At 46.1% G+C, this 17,158-nt stretch overlaps 1 protein-coding gene across 2 annotated transcripts in view; it reads left to right on the top strand.

The window, feature by feature from the left end:
- The window catches only part of RENBP (renin binding protein), a 54,708-nt gene that overhangs the window by 36,660 nt on the left and 890 nt on the right, over window positions 1–17,158 (top strand). For both annotated transcript variants that reach the window (XM_073590788.1, XM_073590787.1), the window contains 4 exons: window positions 662–743; window positions 817–992; window positions 4,333–4,464; window positions 15,497–15,584. In XM_073590788.1, the coding sequence (XP_073446889.1) occupies window positions 662–743; window positions 817–992; window positions 4,333–4,464; window positions 15,497–15,584 (478 nt within the window). The remainder of the gene's footprint in view (window positions 1–661; window positions 744–816; window positions 993–4,332; window positions 4,465–15,496; window positions 15,585–17,158) is intronic.

Below are 17,158 nucleotides of genomic sequence, written 5' to 3'. Positions count from 1 at the left end.
TCTGGATCCTTCCACCAATATTTCAAGTGTGGCCATTGGGCCACGTTTGGCACTAGGCCACTGTACTGCGCTCAACTGTCAATCAAAAAACAGAGGGCAGTGCTGGATGGGAAAAGTGAAGAAGTGCCATAGGCTGCAAGTACACTGATTTTCATATCAGTAAAAAACAAATTTCAGCAATGCTAATGGGTATCTTTCATAATGTTTTACGCTGCCATATCCTGCACAAGCTCTGCATTTGCAGACGCTAATGCTGCGCCTTTAGATAGATATGCTGCAGTCTTGGTCATTTGCTATTTTAATATTGAAGAAAGTAATTGAAGGGATTCTATCTCTGATTAGACCCCCAGTAATTATAGGTTATCTCTGAAGGAGGCTAATAACATTGGTTTACTTTCCCTGCAGTGCCACCGCAGGGGAAATGAAGTACTACATAGTCAGGTCCTCCAGAGCAAGAGATGCTCTTTGTAGTCATCTTTTCTTCTGGCTAATGTATGAGGGATCTGACAGTGGCTTAAAGGCCTGAGCAATCTAAAGGTCCCTCAAAGGATGCAGGCATTGTTTGGTACAAGAAAATCAATTAACGCCACTAGGATCTGAACAGTAAACCTTACCCTTATGATTCTTGTCCATATGACTATTTCCTCGTGTTCTTCTGCAGCGTGATGGTCAGGCCATTTTGGAGAATGTTTCTGAAGATGGAAAGGAGCTCCCAGGGTGCATGGGCAGACACCAGAACCCTGGTATGGTCAGTTCACGCTCTGATACTCTGCTGTGTGGCTGCCGTCCTTTCCTAATATCTTGTCTCCATCACAGGACATGCCATTGAGGCTGGCTGGTTTCTTTTACGGCGATCCTTCACAAACCATGACTATAACTTGGGGAAGATCGCTGTGGAAAAGTTTGTACTTCTACCCTTTGAATCAGGATGGGACCAGGAGCATGGAGGACTGTTTTCTTTCCAGGATGTGGATGGACATTGCCCTACACAGGTGAGTAATGCCATTATGGGCAGATGCAAAACCTCACCTCATGTTTTCAACTTGTAATACGCATTAATGAATGAAGACCTGTCTATTTGGTGGGTTTCGACAAAAAAATACCTTCTTGAATAATAGCATAAATGTCATACTATGCCAAATATATATATAGTTGAAAATGGGGTGACAGATTCCCTTTAAATAGGAGCAGCACCAAGACAGTATGAGTGCAAAGCCTCCCTGGCAAAAACCAAAACATCCTGACAAGAAACAATGAATGGATGGGTCCATGCGCTGCAATATACACTGCCGGCCAGAGGCCAGCAGCTGACATCGGTGGGTCGCCCTCCCAGGGCTGCGGGGTACTCTGTACCGGGCCGGTGTCAGGGGGATGTGTCACAGCAGCGGTGACTCGGACCGTGGCCCTGGGCGCCTAAGTCAATAGCGGAATGTATATGTAGTTAATGGAATGGAATAATTTGTGATGCCACCTGTGGTGCTCGGCAAGGGAGGTGTTAAGCCAACGCTGCAGACGGATCCTCTGGGACAGATGGTAGGATGCAGCAGTGATGGTATAGCCCTCCACAGGCAGGGCTGATGTCCCAGGGCAGTGTAGTTGTAATGGCTGTGGAAAGGCGCAGGGAGCGTAAAGGATGGTACCCAGATGAAGCGGTGCTGAGCGGGTTGGCGCAAGAATGAATGGAGGACACCAAGGCTTGCAGTTCCAAAGCTTTACTCACAGTCTGCGGTACCCAAGGGTGCCTGCCTCCGGCCGTGTCCTCCGGGTCAGAGATTCAGCCAACCTTCAGGCCAGATGGAAAGCTCCTCTCCAACACTCCGCTAACATGTACCTTTCCTGAACGACTCCTCTATTGCGCCTTAAGGTGTGAAGGTCCCCAGTACCGTGGTACTCTGGAGTTCCTCCTGTCATATGTTCCTAACAATTCTACTCGTATGGCAGACAGCTGTAGCCTCTCTCGGGGACTCCCTTCTCCTGAGTCCCGGCTCTCTATTCAGTTGCTGTTGTGCCCCGAGTCTTAGTTGGGAGTAGTGCATTTACAGCCAACTACTCCACCGGTGTCTGCTGCAGAACCATAAGTGTCCATACAACCTCGAGGACCGGGCCCCGGCCTTGCTCTGAGAACCTATAGGCAGGGTTCCTCTTCCAACCCACGTCCTCTCTGTTCTCCTACTCCTTCGTTCCATACTAATCCTTCTCTCTCTTATGGAAGCTTAGGTTGCAGTTCTACGTCTTTCGCCTTCTGTTCCTTTCCGTGCCAGCTGGCTCAGATCACTGGGGCAGCTGCAGCACTCCTTCCTCCATCCCTTCTTCCAGGGATCCCCACTCCTCCCGAGTGGCTTCCTTCCTCGCTGACTTCCTGTCAGACTGAACCTCTAATCCTATACTTTCCCACTCTTTTATGTCTCTCAACTCCACCCACCTCCCAGCACATCCAGTGCTCCATGCAGTGAACCACCAGAGGTGCTCTGCTACTCTCTAAGCACTGAGCCGCAATGTGGTTGTGCAGAACTACCCTGTTGTGTGGGGTGCAAGTGTTGGAGCGTGGAAAGGAGTTCCCACCTTACCTGGATGGTGGGGCACTACACCTTAGGAGAAGGTGCAGTACCTCTGTGGCAACTGAGCCTCAGGGGCACCACATCGGCATACACATGACTGGGGGTACTTGGCAGTGACGTCATGCGCTCCCGTCATTTGCACGCTGAAGTAAGCTGCCATCTTCAGAATAGGACTCCGCACGGCTAGGGAATGGGGGAGAAGGTGAGTGGAATCTTATTTTTTTTTTCCTATGCATTAAAGAATAGTGGCAGAATGGAGGACATGTATACCAAGATGGGCCCAGGATGGGGAATATACAGTATATACCAGGATGGGACTCAGGATAAGGGACATATACCAGGAAGGGGGATATATATACCAGGATGGGGCCCAGGATAAGGGACATATATACCAGGATGGGGAATATATGTACCAGGATGGAGCCAAGGATAAGGGACATTTATACCAGGATGGGGCCCAGGATAAGGGACATATATGCCAGGATGGGGGATATACAGTATATACCTGGATGGGGCCAAGGATAAGTGACATACAGTATTTACCAAGATGGGGGACATATATACCAAGATGGATCCAGGATAAAGGACATATATGCTAGGATGGACCCAGGATGGGGGATATATATACCAAATTGGGCCCAGGATAAAGGACATATATACCAGGATGGGGGACATATGTATATGAGGATGGGCTCTGGATAGGGAACGTGAACATGATGGGGCCCAGGATGGTGAACATGTACACTAGGGTGGGCCCAGAATGGGGAGCATATATACCAGGATGGGAAACCTACATATACCAGGATGGAGGTCAAATATACCTGAATGGGACACATATATACCAGGAAGAAGCCCAAAATTTGTGAACATAATTAAATAATGGGGGAGGGCAATTTGTATGTTATTATAGGATTTAGAATGCTAAAAGGGCTCATACATCTGACCAACATGCGAGGGCGAAGGTCCAAATTTTGTACCAGGCCTATCGGACTCTAGTTATGCCACTGCCTCCTTACATATCCACATCTCTCAGATGTACCAGCCCCAGTTACTGGGGGTTCTCTTGGATTCTTTGGGTTATCTTGTATACCTATTTTGGAGCTTGGGATCTATGTTGCCTATTAATGGATGGTGTTATTACCTTTAGATTTGCCCTTTCGCAAGATGGCAATTTCAACATCATCTAACCTTTAGCCTTACCTTTGGCTTTCCCTGCATGTGATGATGCGTAGTATCCCATTCCTTTGATTGAGAGATGGCGCTAGTAACTTCATTTCTCTATTGCGCATGTGCAAAAATGCACAATACACCTGGTCCCTTATTCTGCCATGCAAATTTGGTTAATTAGAATGGCGAATATGTAGATTTATACGCTAATAGTTTCTTACTCTAGGGGGTCAATCATCCAAGTTTAATCTAATTACTGCAGCTTTTTGCACATTATATTATTTCATTCACTTGCAGGTACCTTATTGTATATGTACATGGTGGTTTATATACTATACACTGACTTTCATTTGTATATTTTTACATATTTGTAATGGTTATACAATTGCTTTGCCTTTTAAATATACGGCGTTTGTATTTTCTCACTGCTTGATGAAAATTCGCATTTCGGAACCGAAACTTTGCCAACCACTATGGGCTAATAACCCACATGTTTTTTTTGCCATACTTTTTTGGTACGCTGCCTCCATTCTTTGTTCCTTAGATAGATGGATAATTTAATTGGCCATATAACGTGTGCAGTTAACCATTTTTTTGTCTTCTCCAGCTTGAGTGGAGCATGAAAATGTGGTGGCCGCACACAGAAGCCCTCATCGCCTTCCTGCTTGGCTATATGGAAACAAAGGATCCACGACTGCTTGACAACTTCCAGAACGTTTATGAATATGCATTCAGCCGGGTTTGTAAAACGCGGAGTGATATAAAAAAATAATATATATTAATAAATATATACAGTATATTATTAAAATAATAATACCAATAAGGGCAACTAAGGTGCAATTGCTCATAATCCACGTTCAATGGATTCCCCTACAGTAAAATTTACTAAGAGGTCATCTCATAAGGACAACCCCTGGACATTATATTGTAGAGGACTTGGCACAATCAGATAACGCATGGTCTGCCACTAACACTACCCCTGGGCAAGAAGAGGTAATGCCGGATAGGGCAGTGTGAAAATGTATGAAAATGCCCATTCCTGCACCCGAATTATTCTTTTGATATGCAAAATTAGGCTCACAAGTGCACTTGTGGGCGTATCCTTGCACTTGCAGTCTATGGCTCCTCTTTGCTTTTCCAGGAAGCGCTGCCTCCCATTTCTTTTTTTTCTTAATCAACTAAATTTTTATTAATTTTATAACAGTTACACATATACATATAGCATTCTCAACCAAAGGTGTTTAACCCCCCCCCCAGAATGTTTGTCATTCAGAATACCATATCATAGATCTATGACCAAACAAAACAGAGTAAATCAGGCCGGTCAAGACCAGCCGAGTCAAAAGGCACACAGCCGATTGGCATTTGTAAGCGCAATGTGTAGTGATTCCATAGCAACTGATACACATCTAACAAGATCATATCAAGGCTGATCGCTGGTTACCTCCAAGCCAGGGACCCCATAATTTATCAAAATATTTACTTCTATCTCTTTTGAGATATACCCCTTTTTCCAATGATATGAGGGACTCAACTTGAGTAATAAACTCTGCCTGTCTTGGGAATTGCAGAAATCCAGTTTTTAGCAATCCGCTTTCTAGCTATAAGGCTATGTTATTCTGACTCATGGATATGTAGAACGTATGGTGCCTGGATAGACCTCTCTTTCTGGGCCCCTTCCGTATCGACCTGTACTCACGTTCATACCGATTAATCAGACAGCTTAACTCAGCCACGATCTCATGTAAGAAGACTCCAGGAAAAGAGGGATGCTTTAACTGAAATTCTTGTATTATGATGAAAGCAGCAGGTAAAAAGGAATATTCTTCAGTGGACATGTAAGAGGATGCATACAGATGGAGGGACGATCACAAAATGGAGAATAAGGGAGGGAACAAACATGCATCACAGGACTACAGGGAGAGAGTTGGGACAAAATACAGAGAAAGGCAAACTTCTGCCTAGCAACAAGGATACAACACAAGCAATGCAAATATTAAATGATTTCCCAAGTCGTGGGACATGACACTCCCCGCCTGAAATTCTTGGATTTCACGATGTCCTTAATTCTTCGAAGTCGTTCGAACCTGAAAAACAAGAGAAAAGAAAAACATGCATGCAATAATAAACATCAAACATTTTTAAAGTCCAACTCGTTGTTGTTGACCCGTAGATCACACCGGAAGATAAGTCCAAGTCTATTAAACCCATCTTCAGATTGGGGAAGCCGCAAACATGCCAACTCTTCCACCAACCCAGCAATCCAATGGCAATGTTCAAAGTTCAATCCAATGGAAAATGTCAATGTTCAATAAAACTGGGGGATGAGGAGGTATGCTCCCCGCCGTGAGCAACGTCCAGGAGCAATGTTCAGTTCATGTGACGTCCTCCTTTGACAGTAGCAGCACGAGATCGGTGACCGGACGGAGGAAGGTTCGGGTAGAGCCCCCTTTTGTCACCTTAACTTCTGTCTTACGCGTCTTTCCATCCTCGCTGGGCATGACCTTGGTGATAAGACCCATTGGCCAGTCGTTACGATGTGCCTCTTTGTCTTTTAAGAGAACAAGGTCTCCTTCTTGGAGATTGGGACTGGGTGTCTGCCATTTGTGACGGTTTTGAAGCAGGTGCAAGTATTCGGTCTTCCAACGGTGCCAAAACACGTTAGCTATGTGTTGTACTTGCTTCCACTGACGTTTGTAAATGTCCTTGTTATCGAAATTCCCGGGAGGAACTGTAGCAGCTCCGATCTTCTGTGTAAGAAGTGTAGCTGGGGTAAGGATTATTGGAGCATCAGGGTCAGATGATACTGGGACCAAAGGTCTAGCATTTATTATGGCTGACACTTCTGCGAGGAAAGTGACCAGAACTTCATGAGTAAGGGGAAGTTTATGGTCCAGCAACATGGAGTCAAGGATCCTTCGTGCAACTCCAATCATGCGTTCCCAGGATCCACCCATGTGTGAAGAGTGTGGAGGGTTGAATACCCAAGTGCATCCATTGTCGGACAAGAAATTGTCAAACTGCAATTCCTTGCAGGCTCCTACAAAGTTGGTGCCGCAGTCGGACCGGAGTTGCTTGGCAGGTCCCCGGATGGAAAAGAATCTTCTTAGAGCATTGATGAAGCTAGAGGTATCCATGGATTCAATTACCTCGATGTGAACTGCACGGATACTGAGACAGGTGAATAGGACAGCCCACCGCTTACTGTTTGCGGCTCCTCCACGGGTTCTTCTGGCAACAACCGACCATGGGCCGAAGATGTCTACACCAACGTATGAGAATGGTTGGTCTGTGCTCAGTCGATCTGCTGGAAGGTTCGCCATTTGTTGTTGTTGGTGTCTTCCTCGTAACCTTCGACACTTGACACATCTATGGAGAACTGAGGAGACGCACCTCTTCATCCCCATGATCCACAAGCCAGCAGACCTGATGGCACCTTCAGTAAGATGTCTGCCTTGGTGCTGCACTTGTTCGTGATAGTGCCGAATCAACAGAGTAGTGACGTGATGTCGACCTGGAATGATGATAGGGTTCTGCTCCTTATCGTATACATCAGATTTATTTAAACGTCCACCCACTCTTAGTAACTGGCGATGATCGACTACTGGGTTCAAGTCAAGCAGAGTGCTGTTTCTGGACATACTGACTCCCTTGGTAATACTGTCAATCTCGTGTGAATATTCTTCTAGTTGCACACACCTGATGATGACATGTTCAGCATGGTCTATGTGGTCGGCAGTGAGACGACTCTTACACACATGCCAACCATGGCACCCTGAGGGCTTGTCTTTTGTAAAACAGCGAGCAATGTGGATGAGACGAGCTATAGTTCGTACAGCGGAGGACCAGCTAGAGAAGCGTTCGAAGCGGTGAAACTTCAACCCTTGCCTAGGTGTCATTGAAGTATAGTGAACAGAGATAGTTTGTCTGATTTCCTTATCAGATTCTGGTTCCACCAGCTCATAAGCATTGTTGGTGTTGCTCGCACAGAAATCTTCGTACAGGAGACTGGGAGGCATAAACCACATGTTGTCACCAAACTTAGAAGCAGATGTAAGTCTTGTACCTCGGTCAGCTGGGTTTAGATCGGTGGAGATGTGATGCCACTGCTCGGGGGTAGAAAAACTTCTGATGCGTTCTACTCTGTTGCTCACATATACATAGAACTGCTTTGTTTGGTTGTGTATGTACCCGAGTACCACTCTGCTGTCTGTGTAAAAGGTAAAGGAATCAATTGCAATGTCCATTTCGTCTCTTACAACTTCAGCAATTTCTACTGCCAGTACTGCAGCGCAAAGTTCGAGTCTGGGTACAGAGTGTGCAGGCTTTGGAGTTAATTTGGCCTTACCCAGGATGAAACCACAATGCACCTTATTAGCTTCTAAGGTCTTCAGATAAGCTACTGCGGCTATGGCTTCTGTAGATGCATCACAGAAAATATGGACTTCTCTTCTGATTGCAGCCAAAGATGATCTTGGAGAATAACAACGTGGGACTTGGAGTTGCTCTAAGAACTTCAAGGACTTCTTCCATGTCGCCCACCTTTACTGTTTCTGAGTCGGCAGCGGGGTGTCCCAATCAGTGTTCTCGGCAGTGAGCTGTCTTAACAGTATCTTGCCTTGAATAGTGATGGGTGCTACAAACCCGAGAGGATCGTAGATGCTGTTTATGACAGATAGGACTCCTCGTTTGGTAAAGGGTTTGTCACAGGGCGACACTTGGAAGGCGAAGGTGTCCTGTTTGATATCCCACAGTAGACCAAGGCTGCGCTGTGTGGGAGGAACATCAGAACCTAGGTTGAGGTCCTTTAGGTTCGTGGCATGGTCCTCAGATGGAAACGCGCTCATTACCTCTTGACTGTTAGAGATGATCTTGTGGAGTCTGAGGTTTGATGTGGATAGCATTTCCTGTGTCCTGGAGAGTAGGTCAATTGCCTCTTCACTTGTGGGCAAGGACTTGAGCCCGTCGTCTACGTAGAAGTTCTTCTCTACGAATTGACGAGCATCGGATCCGTACTCGCTCTCACCTTCCTGGGCTGTCCGTCTCAGTCCGTAGATCGCCACAGCAGGTGAAGGACTGTTGCCGAAGACATGGACCTTCATCCGGTAGTCTATGACTTGATTGTTGACATTGTTGTCTTTGTGCCATAGGAACCTAAGATAGTTTCTGCTGTCTTCCTTCATGATGAAGCAATGAAACATCTGCTGAATGTCGGCCATTATAGCAACAGGTTCTTGTCTAAAGCGGATCAATACTCCAAGGAGGCTGTTGTTCAGGTTGGGTCCAGTTAGTAGCAGGTTGTTGAGAGAGAGGCCTTCATACTGAGCACTGGAGTCAAACACCACTCTGATCTGGTTAGGCTTGTGAGGGTGATAGACACCAAAGGATGGAAGGTACCAACATTCTTCTCCTTCCTTCAGTGGTGGCGCAGGTTCAGCATGATCTCTGTCAAAGATGTTCTGCATAAAGTCAATGAAATGCTTCTCCATCTCTGGTTTCCTCTTTAGGGTACGCTTTAAGGATGAGAACCTTGCAGTTGCTTGCTGCAGGTTGTTCGGCAACCTCGCTCTTGGGAAACGAAAGGGTAAAGGAGCTACCCAACTGTTGGAGTCATCTTGAACAAATTCTTTGTCCATAACCTTTATGAATTCTTTATCTTCCCTTGTGGGTGCTAACTTGTTGTCTTCACTTGTGGAATCGAACACTGTTGACCCGAGGTTTTCGTCCCAGGGCTGGAGCGTGTTCATGTTGTTGAAGGATTCCTGTTGCCTCTTGGTGTTGCTCACTTTCTCTTTCACCCAGTAATGATGTGGGCATGGCTGAAAATGAGTGCTGCGACCATTTGGCAAGATGTGTGTTTTGTAAGAGGAGATGTTACTAGGTCTCTTCATCTTGTGTATGCAAACATCGCCTATAATTACCCAGCCTAGATCAAAGCGTTGGGCAAATGGTGCGTCGTGTGGTCCGTTAATTTGCTGACGTACCTTGTGCAGCCGGAGAATGTCTCTGCCAAGCAAAATCAGGATATCTGCGCTGTTGTTGAGGGCTGGTATCTTGTTTGCTATCCCCTTGAGATGTGGGTGATGAAGAGCAGCCTCTGGCGTTGGGATCTCTTCTCGATTGGATGGAATCTGGTTGCACTCGACAAGTGTAGGTAAGGGTATCTCTACGGTGTTGTCGAGGGATGTCGCTATAAGACCACTGGCCCTTCTCCCAGAGACCTCTGTAACACCGCTGCAGGTGCCTAAGGTGTAAGGGTAAGCATTTCCCTTTAAGTTAAACATATCAAAGAGTTCTGACCTTGCAAGTGATCGGTTGCTCTAATCATCCAAGAGGACGTACACCTTCACGGCTTTCTCTGGGTGACCGTTGGGATATACGTTCACCAGGCAAATCTTCGCACAGGACTTGTCCCAGAGACCTTCTCCGCAGACTTCTGTGCATGAAGAAGATATTGTGGTATGACTTGCAGTTTGAGCTGCGTCCTCCCCGTCATGGCTCGTGGTGGGGGAAGGAGTACGTGTAGAGTCAGGACGGTATGGGTGGAGTGCTTGTACGTGATCCTCACTGTCACACTCCATACACTTAATTGTAGTTTTACAGTCTTTAGCAAAGTGTTCAGTAGAAGCACAACATCTGTAGCATACCCCGAACTTCTTTAGAAGTTCCTTGCGTTCTTGGAGCGGTTTCTTCCTGAAGCCGATGCACTTTTTTAAGGGATGTGGCTTCTTGTGGATGGGACACTCACGATTTGGGTTCTCTATCTTTTCACCCTTGTTGCTCTTGCCTGGGGCTGATGTTGGTAAGGGAAGAATATCCGTCTTCTTCACTGAAACTGGACTCCTGCGGTTTCTGTCATTCGAGCGTGTGCTCACGTATTTAGAATTAGGTGAAGCTGGGCCACTGGATTCTCCGTAGGAAAAGCTTGGGTCGTTCTTACGCTCTGCAATGTCTTTTATAAACTCACAGAAGTAGGAGAACGGAGGAAATGACACTTGATGGTCTTTCTTGTATTTTGACCCTATTGCAGTCCACTTCTCTTGTACATTGTATGGTAGCTTGGAGATAATGGGGTTTACTCCACGAGCAGTGTCCAGGTAGCTAAGGCCAGGTAGGTGGGTGTCTGCCTTGGCCAGCTGGAGCTCTAACAGCAGGTCACTGAGCTCTAGGAACTTTGAACTGTCCTTGCTGGATATCTTTGGAAAACTCTGTAGTCGCTTGAACAGTGCATCCTCTATGGCTTCTGGACTGCCAAAGTTTCTCTCTAGTCTTTCCCATGCAGCCATGAGACCAGCCGTTGGATTACTGATATGTACAGACCTGAGTCTCTTGACACGCTCTGTGGATTGTGGTCCTAACCATCTGATCAGCAGGTCCAGCTCTTCCGCAGCAGTGATGCCGAGGTCACCAGTTACGGTTCTAAAGGCACTTTTCCAACCTCCTGTAATTTTCAGGTTGGTCGTCGAACCTTGTGAGACCGGTTTTAGTAAGTTCACGGCGAATCATGTACCTTGCGAAGTCGGACATGTCTGTTCTTTCTGACTTAGGATGCACAATTGTAGGCTGAGCGGTGTTGTACATAGAGGTGGAGACGTCTTGGCCTTGAAACATGGGGAAGTATGGAGTGGCATATGCATTTAGTCCAGCAACTGGTTTGGTGGGTATAGTTTCTGCTACCTGCGGAGGTGGCACTGTGTGGTTGTCGAGGGTATAATGACCTGCCGGCATATTGGGTTGCATGTAGGTATTAGCCAGTGGAGTTTGGTGAGATGCAGGGTTTTGGCGCATACTGGAATATGAAGGAAGTTCAAGTTTGGGAGCATTGTACTGACCTTGAATGCAGGATTCTGTAAGTGGATCGGCATCCTGGTGCTCTGGAGAAGCGTCAACACCATCAGGTGTGTTAGTGATGATCTGCGGTTCGCCATCTTGGCTTAGCACGTAGTCTCTTGTGCGTTCAATAGGGTCTTCTGCCTCCATTTCACACAAACTGACGCTGTCTCTTTGACTCCCACTGATAGCCTGCTCGAGTACCTTTAATTCTGCCATGGCTGTTGCATGCTCACATTCCTTCTCTAGAGCTTCCTTTTCCGCTTTCATGCGTGCCACTTCTGCATCCATTTCTGCAGCAGCTGCATCCATTTCTGCTCTCTTTTGTGCAGCAGCTGCATCCATTTCTGCTCTATTTTGTGCAGCAGCTGCATCCATTTCTGCTCTTTTGTGCAGCAGCTGCATCCATTTCTGCTCTCTTTTGTGCAGCAGCTGCATCCATTTCTGCTCTCTTTTGTGCAAAGGCAGCTTGTACCTTAGTAGTTTCAGCCTTAGCACGTGCTCTTATAAGCTGCTCAGTGAGAGTAGAATATTTTGATGAACTTGACCTAGATGAACGTTTTGAGTGCTTACACGATTTGGATGAGCGAGTTGATGCATCTGGTGTTCGTGCGATTCTAGCCTCTATCTTGACTTTAGTGTCACGTACAGTGCAGTCTCTTTCAGAATTAAGCTGCTGGAAACCTTGCAATTCCTTTAAAGTCTCTGGGAGATTCAGTTTCTTCCGGAGAATAATATATTGGTCACTCTTCTGCATGTACATTTGGTATGCTGTGCATAATTGTTCTAGGACTCCCTCTGGTGGTAACTCATGAGAAGCAGGCCTTGATGCAGTGTCTATATGACTCAGCACTTTCTTCCATACTGAAGACACATCACTATATAATTCACATTTTGCAGTCTCTAAATTCTCCATGACTTTCCATGTGGGTTTGACTGTACGTTTTCCCCTTTCGCTAGATGGTGGATGGGGGTCTGGGTCTCTTTCCTGTGCTTGTAAGTCTGGTAGGGACATTGTATTCCTTGCTTCAGACATGATTAGATTGCAGGCAGGAAGAGTGGATGATGAGGGTTATACTTCTCACTGTTCAGCAACAGGAAATACACAGACTCTGCACAGAGTTGATACTTTGTATCTAAAGCTGGAGCAGCTGCAGGGTCTTGCGTAATGATGGGAGTTATATTCCTCTCTGTTCAGCTGCAGTGTGGCTTCTATGCACGCTGGGGTCTGGCTGGAACTGGGTTACAGTCTATCTGGAAAATGTCCTTTTCCACTGAGATTCAGCACAGACCTTGAGTTACTGTCTCTGAAGGCAGGTTATTCCTTTTTACTGTTCTGACTCATGGATATGTAGAACGTATGGTGCCTGGATAGACCTCTCTTTCTGGGCCCCTTCCGTATCGACCTGTACTCACGTTCATACCGATTAATCAGACAGCTTAACTCAGCCACGATCTCATGTAAGAAGACTCCAGGAAAAGAGGGATGCTTTAACTGAAATTCTTGTATTATGATGAAAGCAGCAGGTAAAAAGGAATACTCTTCAGAGGACATGTAAGAAGATGCATACAGATGGAGGGACGATCACAAAATGGAGAATAAGGGAGGGAACAAACATACATCACAGGACTACAGGGAGAGAGTTGGGACAAAATACAGAGAAAGGCAAACTTCTGCCTAGCAACAAGGATACAACACAAGCAATGCAAATATTAAATGATTTCCCAAGTCGTGGGACATGACATATGTGCACACGTAGATTTAGGTCCTGCAGATTTTTCCGCGCGGATTTGGAAAAATCTGCAGGTAAAATCTCAGATCAAAATACCTGCGATTTACCTGCGGATTAGCCTGTGGTTTCACACCTCTACAATGGAGGTGTGAAACCGCAGCGGATTCCGCACAAAGAATTGACATACTGCGGATGTGAACCCGCAGCAAATCCGCGCGGAAAAATCTGCAGCCTGTGCACAGCGTTTTTCAGTTTACCATTGAAAACAATGGTACTGTACAACGCAGCTAAATCTGCTGCAGAGCCTGAAACGCTGCGGATCCACAGCAGAATCCACACCGTGTGCACATAGCCTTAGAATCTGCTCAGTTTGTGACTATCCGCCATTTCTTGTAGTGTTCTGGCTGCTGGTCTTTTTCCCCTGGTGCTGGGTTTGCCTTTGGTCAGGTGATTGTATCACCCTTTATTAGCTTGCACCTGTCTCCCATTCCTTGCTGGACAGCAGTGTTAATCGCTTGAAGTCTGGTTTGGAGCCTTGCTTTGCCTTCTGTGTGTTTAGTTAGTGCAGTTCTGGGAACCCTGGTTCTGCTAGTCTTAGTTTCTGTTTTCCGTTAGATTCTGCAGCCTTCTTTGTGTTTTCTGTTAGGAGGTGACCTGTTTTTGCACCCAGTCCTTAGATCTTTCAGGGACCCCCTTCCCCCTATCTATAGGTCTTCACTTGAGATTAGCCTAGGATCGTCAGTGTGTCTATTCACAATGAATGGGTCGCCCACTCCATCGTAGAGCATCAGCCTAGTCGCAGTGCAGGGTCAGTTTTTCCCCCTCCTACCCTAGTCCTGTACTGCAGAACCATAACACTAGCCATGTACAGAGGGTACAGAAAGCATTCAGATCCCTTTAAATTTTTCATTCTTTGTTTCATTGCAGCCATTTTCAGTTTTTCTTTTTTAATAAATTTGCAAAAAATGTCTACATTTCTGTTTTTTTCAATCAAGATGGGGTGCAGAGTGTACATTAATGAGAAAAAAATGAACTTTTTTTGAATTTAGCAAATGGCTGCAATGAAACAGAGTGAAACATTTAAAGGGGTCTGAATACTTTCCGTACCCACTGTATAGTAATCGAGTTATGGCAAGTGTCCCAGTCTCAACAGTTCATCTACATATCCCAGTATGCAGGTGAGAGGATTACTAGTTACCACGCACCCATAGGCTGATTCTTTAAGGCCCAAAACTGCTCCCCAATATGAGTGCAGACACGGGCATACCATAGCGTGCAATATTCCTGCTTCCTGTTGTGCGCATCTAGAATCATTTCTAAGACCCGTGTTAAACATCATTTCAGGTGATCTGTTTATTCTGTGAATGACAGCTATGAGAGTTGTTTGGGCTCACTAAGCGAAAGATTGGGTATGTATTCCTGCACCGAAGCCCACTCATCATCTGTGATGGCACCAATCTCCGTCTCCCATTTTCTGCAAGTGCACTGATGCGTCGATAGGTGCGCTTGCGAGCCTAATTTGCATATAAAGAAAAGCCAAATTTCGGTACAGGAATGGGCATCTTCCATAGTGTTTTACACTTCAGTATCCTCCGCTTGTGCAGGTGTTCCTTTTAATTGGCTGCCGTGTAACACCACATCACCATGGGGCAGGGCACTATAGCAAAACGTGGTCCGAGGTAGGAGACTACTCAGCACTGACTAATCTCCAAATCAAGTGAGGATCACTATCCCTTTGTTTTGGCTTTTCTCTATTTCTTGGCACCATGCATTTTTAGGATCCACTCCCTCTCCACCTTGAGCCCCCTTTTTAATTATGGAAACCAATGTGTCATCTGCTGGGCAGCCTAGACCATGGCTGTCAGTGGTCATCCCACGTATAGACTAGGAAGGCCAGATAATTCACATAGGACCACAGAAGAGTGAAGGTGTGTCCCATACTGCCATGCCCCTACCATGGTCATTACTTCTGCATTATTCTGGCCTCCTACATAGGTGCTGACTAATGGCCGCCACCGGAGTTGTCCCCCAGTTTCCTACCTATTCACACGTTTTTGTGCAGCATTTACCCATAAATACATTTTGGTGCCACTCCTGCAGTTTTGCATTTGGCTTTGGGTAATGGACGTGAATCTTTCTTTGGGTTTTTAGAACGGAGATGTCTTTATATGATGATTTTTCTCTATCCTGATCTGCTTTTGAATTCAGTTTTCGGACCCGGAGCACGGAGAGTGGTTTGGCTACTTGACTCAAGAAGGGAAGGTGGCACTCACCATCAAAGGAGGGCCATTTAAAGGTAACCTTAGTGTTAACACTTAGTTGTAGTTGTGCCGGGTGCTACAGCATTATTCCACCTAAGTATGGATGGCTCCATATGCCTAGGGCAGTATGCAGATATACAGAGCAAACGTCGAAGAGATTGCAGGACTTTATCCATTGCTTCGCAAGCCACTGATCCCATATTATTCACAATCACTAAGCCATCAGTCTTACTGAAAAACCCCTTTAGGCTGTGTGCCCACGATGCAATTTTTAAGCGTTTTTGCCGCGATTTTCAGCTTGAAAACGCAGTGAAAACGTTTAAAAATCGTGTTGAGAACGCCCCCCCATGCATTCCTATGGCATTCCGCACATGCTGTGCTAATGCTGCGCTTTTTTCCGCGGCGGAATCGCATCGTGGAAAAAATCGCAGCATGATCATTCTTTTGTGCGGAATCGCAAAGAATTGCCGCGATTCCGCACCCATAGGAATGCATGAGAATCGCTTACTTCCCGCATATGGCTATGCCCACCATGCGGGAAGTTAAGCGTCTCATGTGCGGTTGGTACCCACGGTGTGGAGGATAGGAGACTGTCCTCCAGGCCCTGGGTACCATACCCCTGTAAAAAAAAGAATAAAAAATAAAAAATCGGGGTATATTTACCTTCTGACGTCCCGCGCTGCCATCCCGGGCCTCAGCGTTCCCAGTAATGCCTTGCGGCAAGGTCCTGTGATGACGTAGTCTCGCGTGACTCTAGCGGTCTCGCGAGATCGCTATAGCAACGCGAGACTACGTCATCACAGGTCTCGCAAGGCATCGCTGGGAACGGGAGCGTCGCTGAGACTGCGCAGGACGTCAGAAGGTAAATATACCCCGATTTTTTAAATTATTTTTTACATTCTATCTTTTACTATTGAGGACGCATAGGCAGCCTCAATAGTAAAAAGCTGCTCACACTTGTCAATCTGTCAATCACTTGCCAAGCGATGCTTCAAATCGCTTGGAAAGTGCTTGAATATCGCACGCGAAAATCGCGATCATAATCGCGGTAAAATCGCGCGGAAAAAAACATGCGATTTCTGGGAAGGAGTCCGGTTTTCAGTGTCCGGATTTAAACGCTACGTGGGCACATAGCCTTAAAGATCTGTAAAGACTTTGACCCCTTTTCATGTAATGTCATTATCGTCCCCTTAGTAGTGTGATCATTCCAGTCCGAGATGTCTTGGTGGCGCTTCCTGCAGTTATATCATAAAGGGAATCTATCAGCAGGTTTTTGCTGTATAATAAGAGTGCAGCATAATGTAGAGACAGAGACCCTGATTCTGACGATGTGCCACTTACTGGGCTGCTTGCGGTAGTTTTGATAAAATAATGATTTTATCAGGAAGAGATCATCACTAGAGGACTAGTAACCTGCTGTCAGGTAGTCCAGTCCCGCCCCCCACCACTGATTGGCACACTGTGCGTAGGCAGAAAGCTTCCAATCAGTGGTATGGGTGAGATTATAAAGAGCTCCGCATTCAGAGCGCTGCTACATCTGCAGAAGATAAAAGTGATTTTCTCAAAACTGCAGCAAGCAGCCAAGTAAGTGACACATCACTGGAATCCC

This window comes from Dendrobates tinctorius, unplaced genomic scaffold (genome assembly GCF_039654945.1).
Source record: "Dendrobates tinctorius isolate UK_male_01 unplaced genomic scaffold, ASM3965494v1 ptg000120l, whole genome shotgun sequence".
In the NCBI taxonomy this organism is placed as follows: Eukaryota; Metazoa; Chordata; class Amphibia; order Anura; family Dendrobatidae; genus Dendrobates; species Dendrobates tinctorius.
Note: the sequence above shows the minus strand (reverse complement) of the source record. Positions and strands in the feature narration are given on the sequence as shown.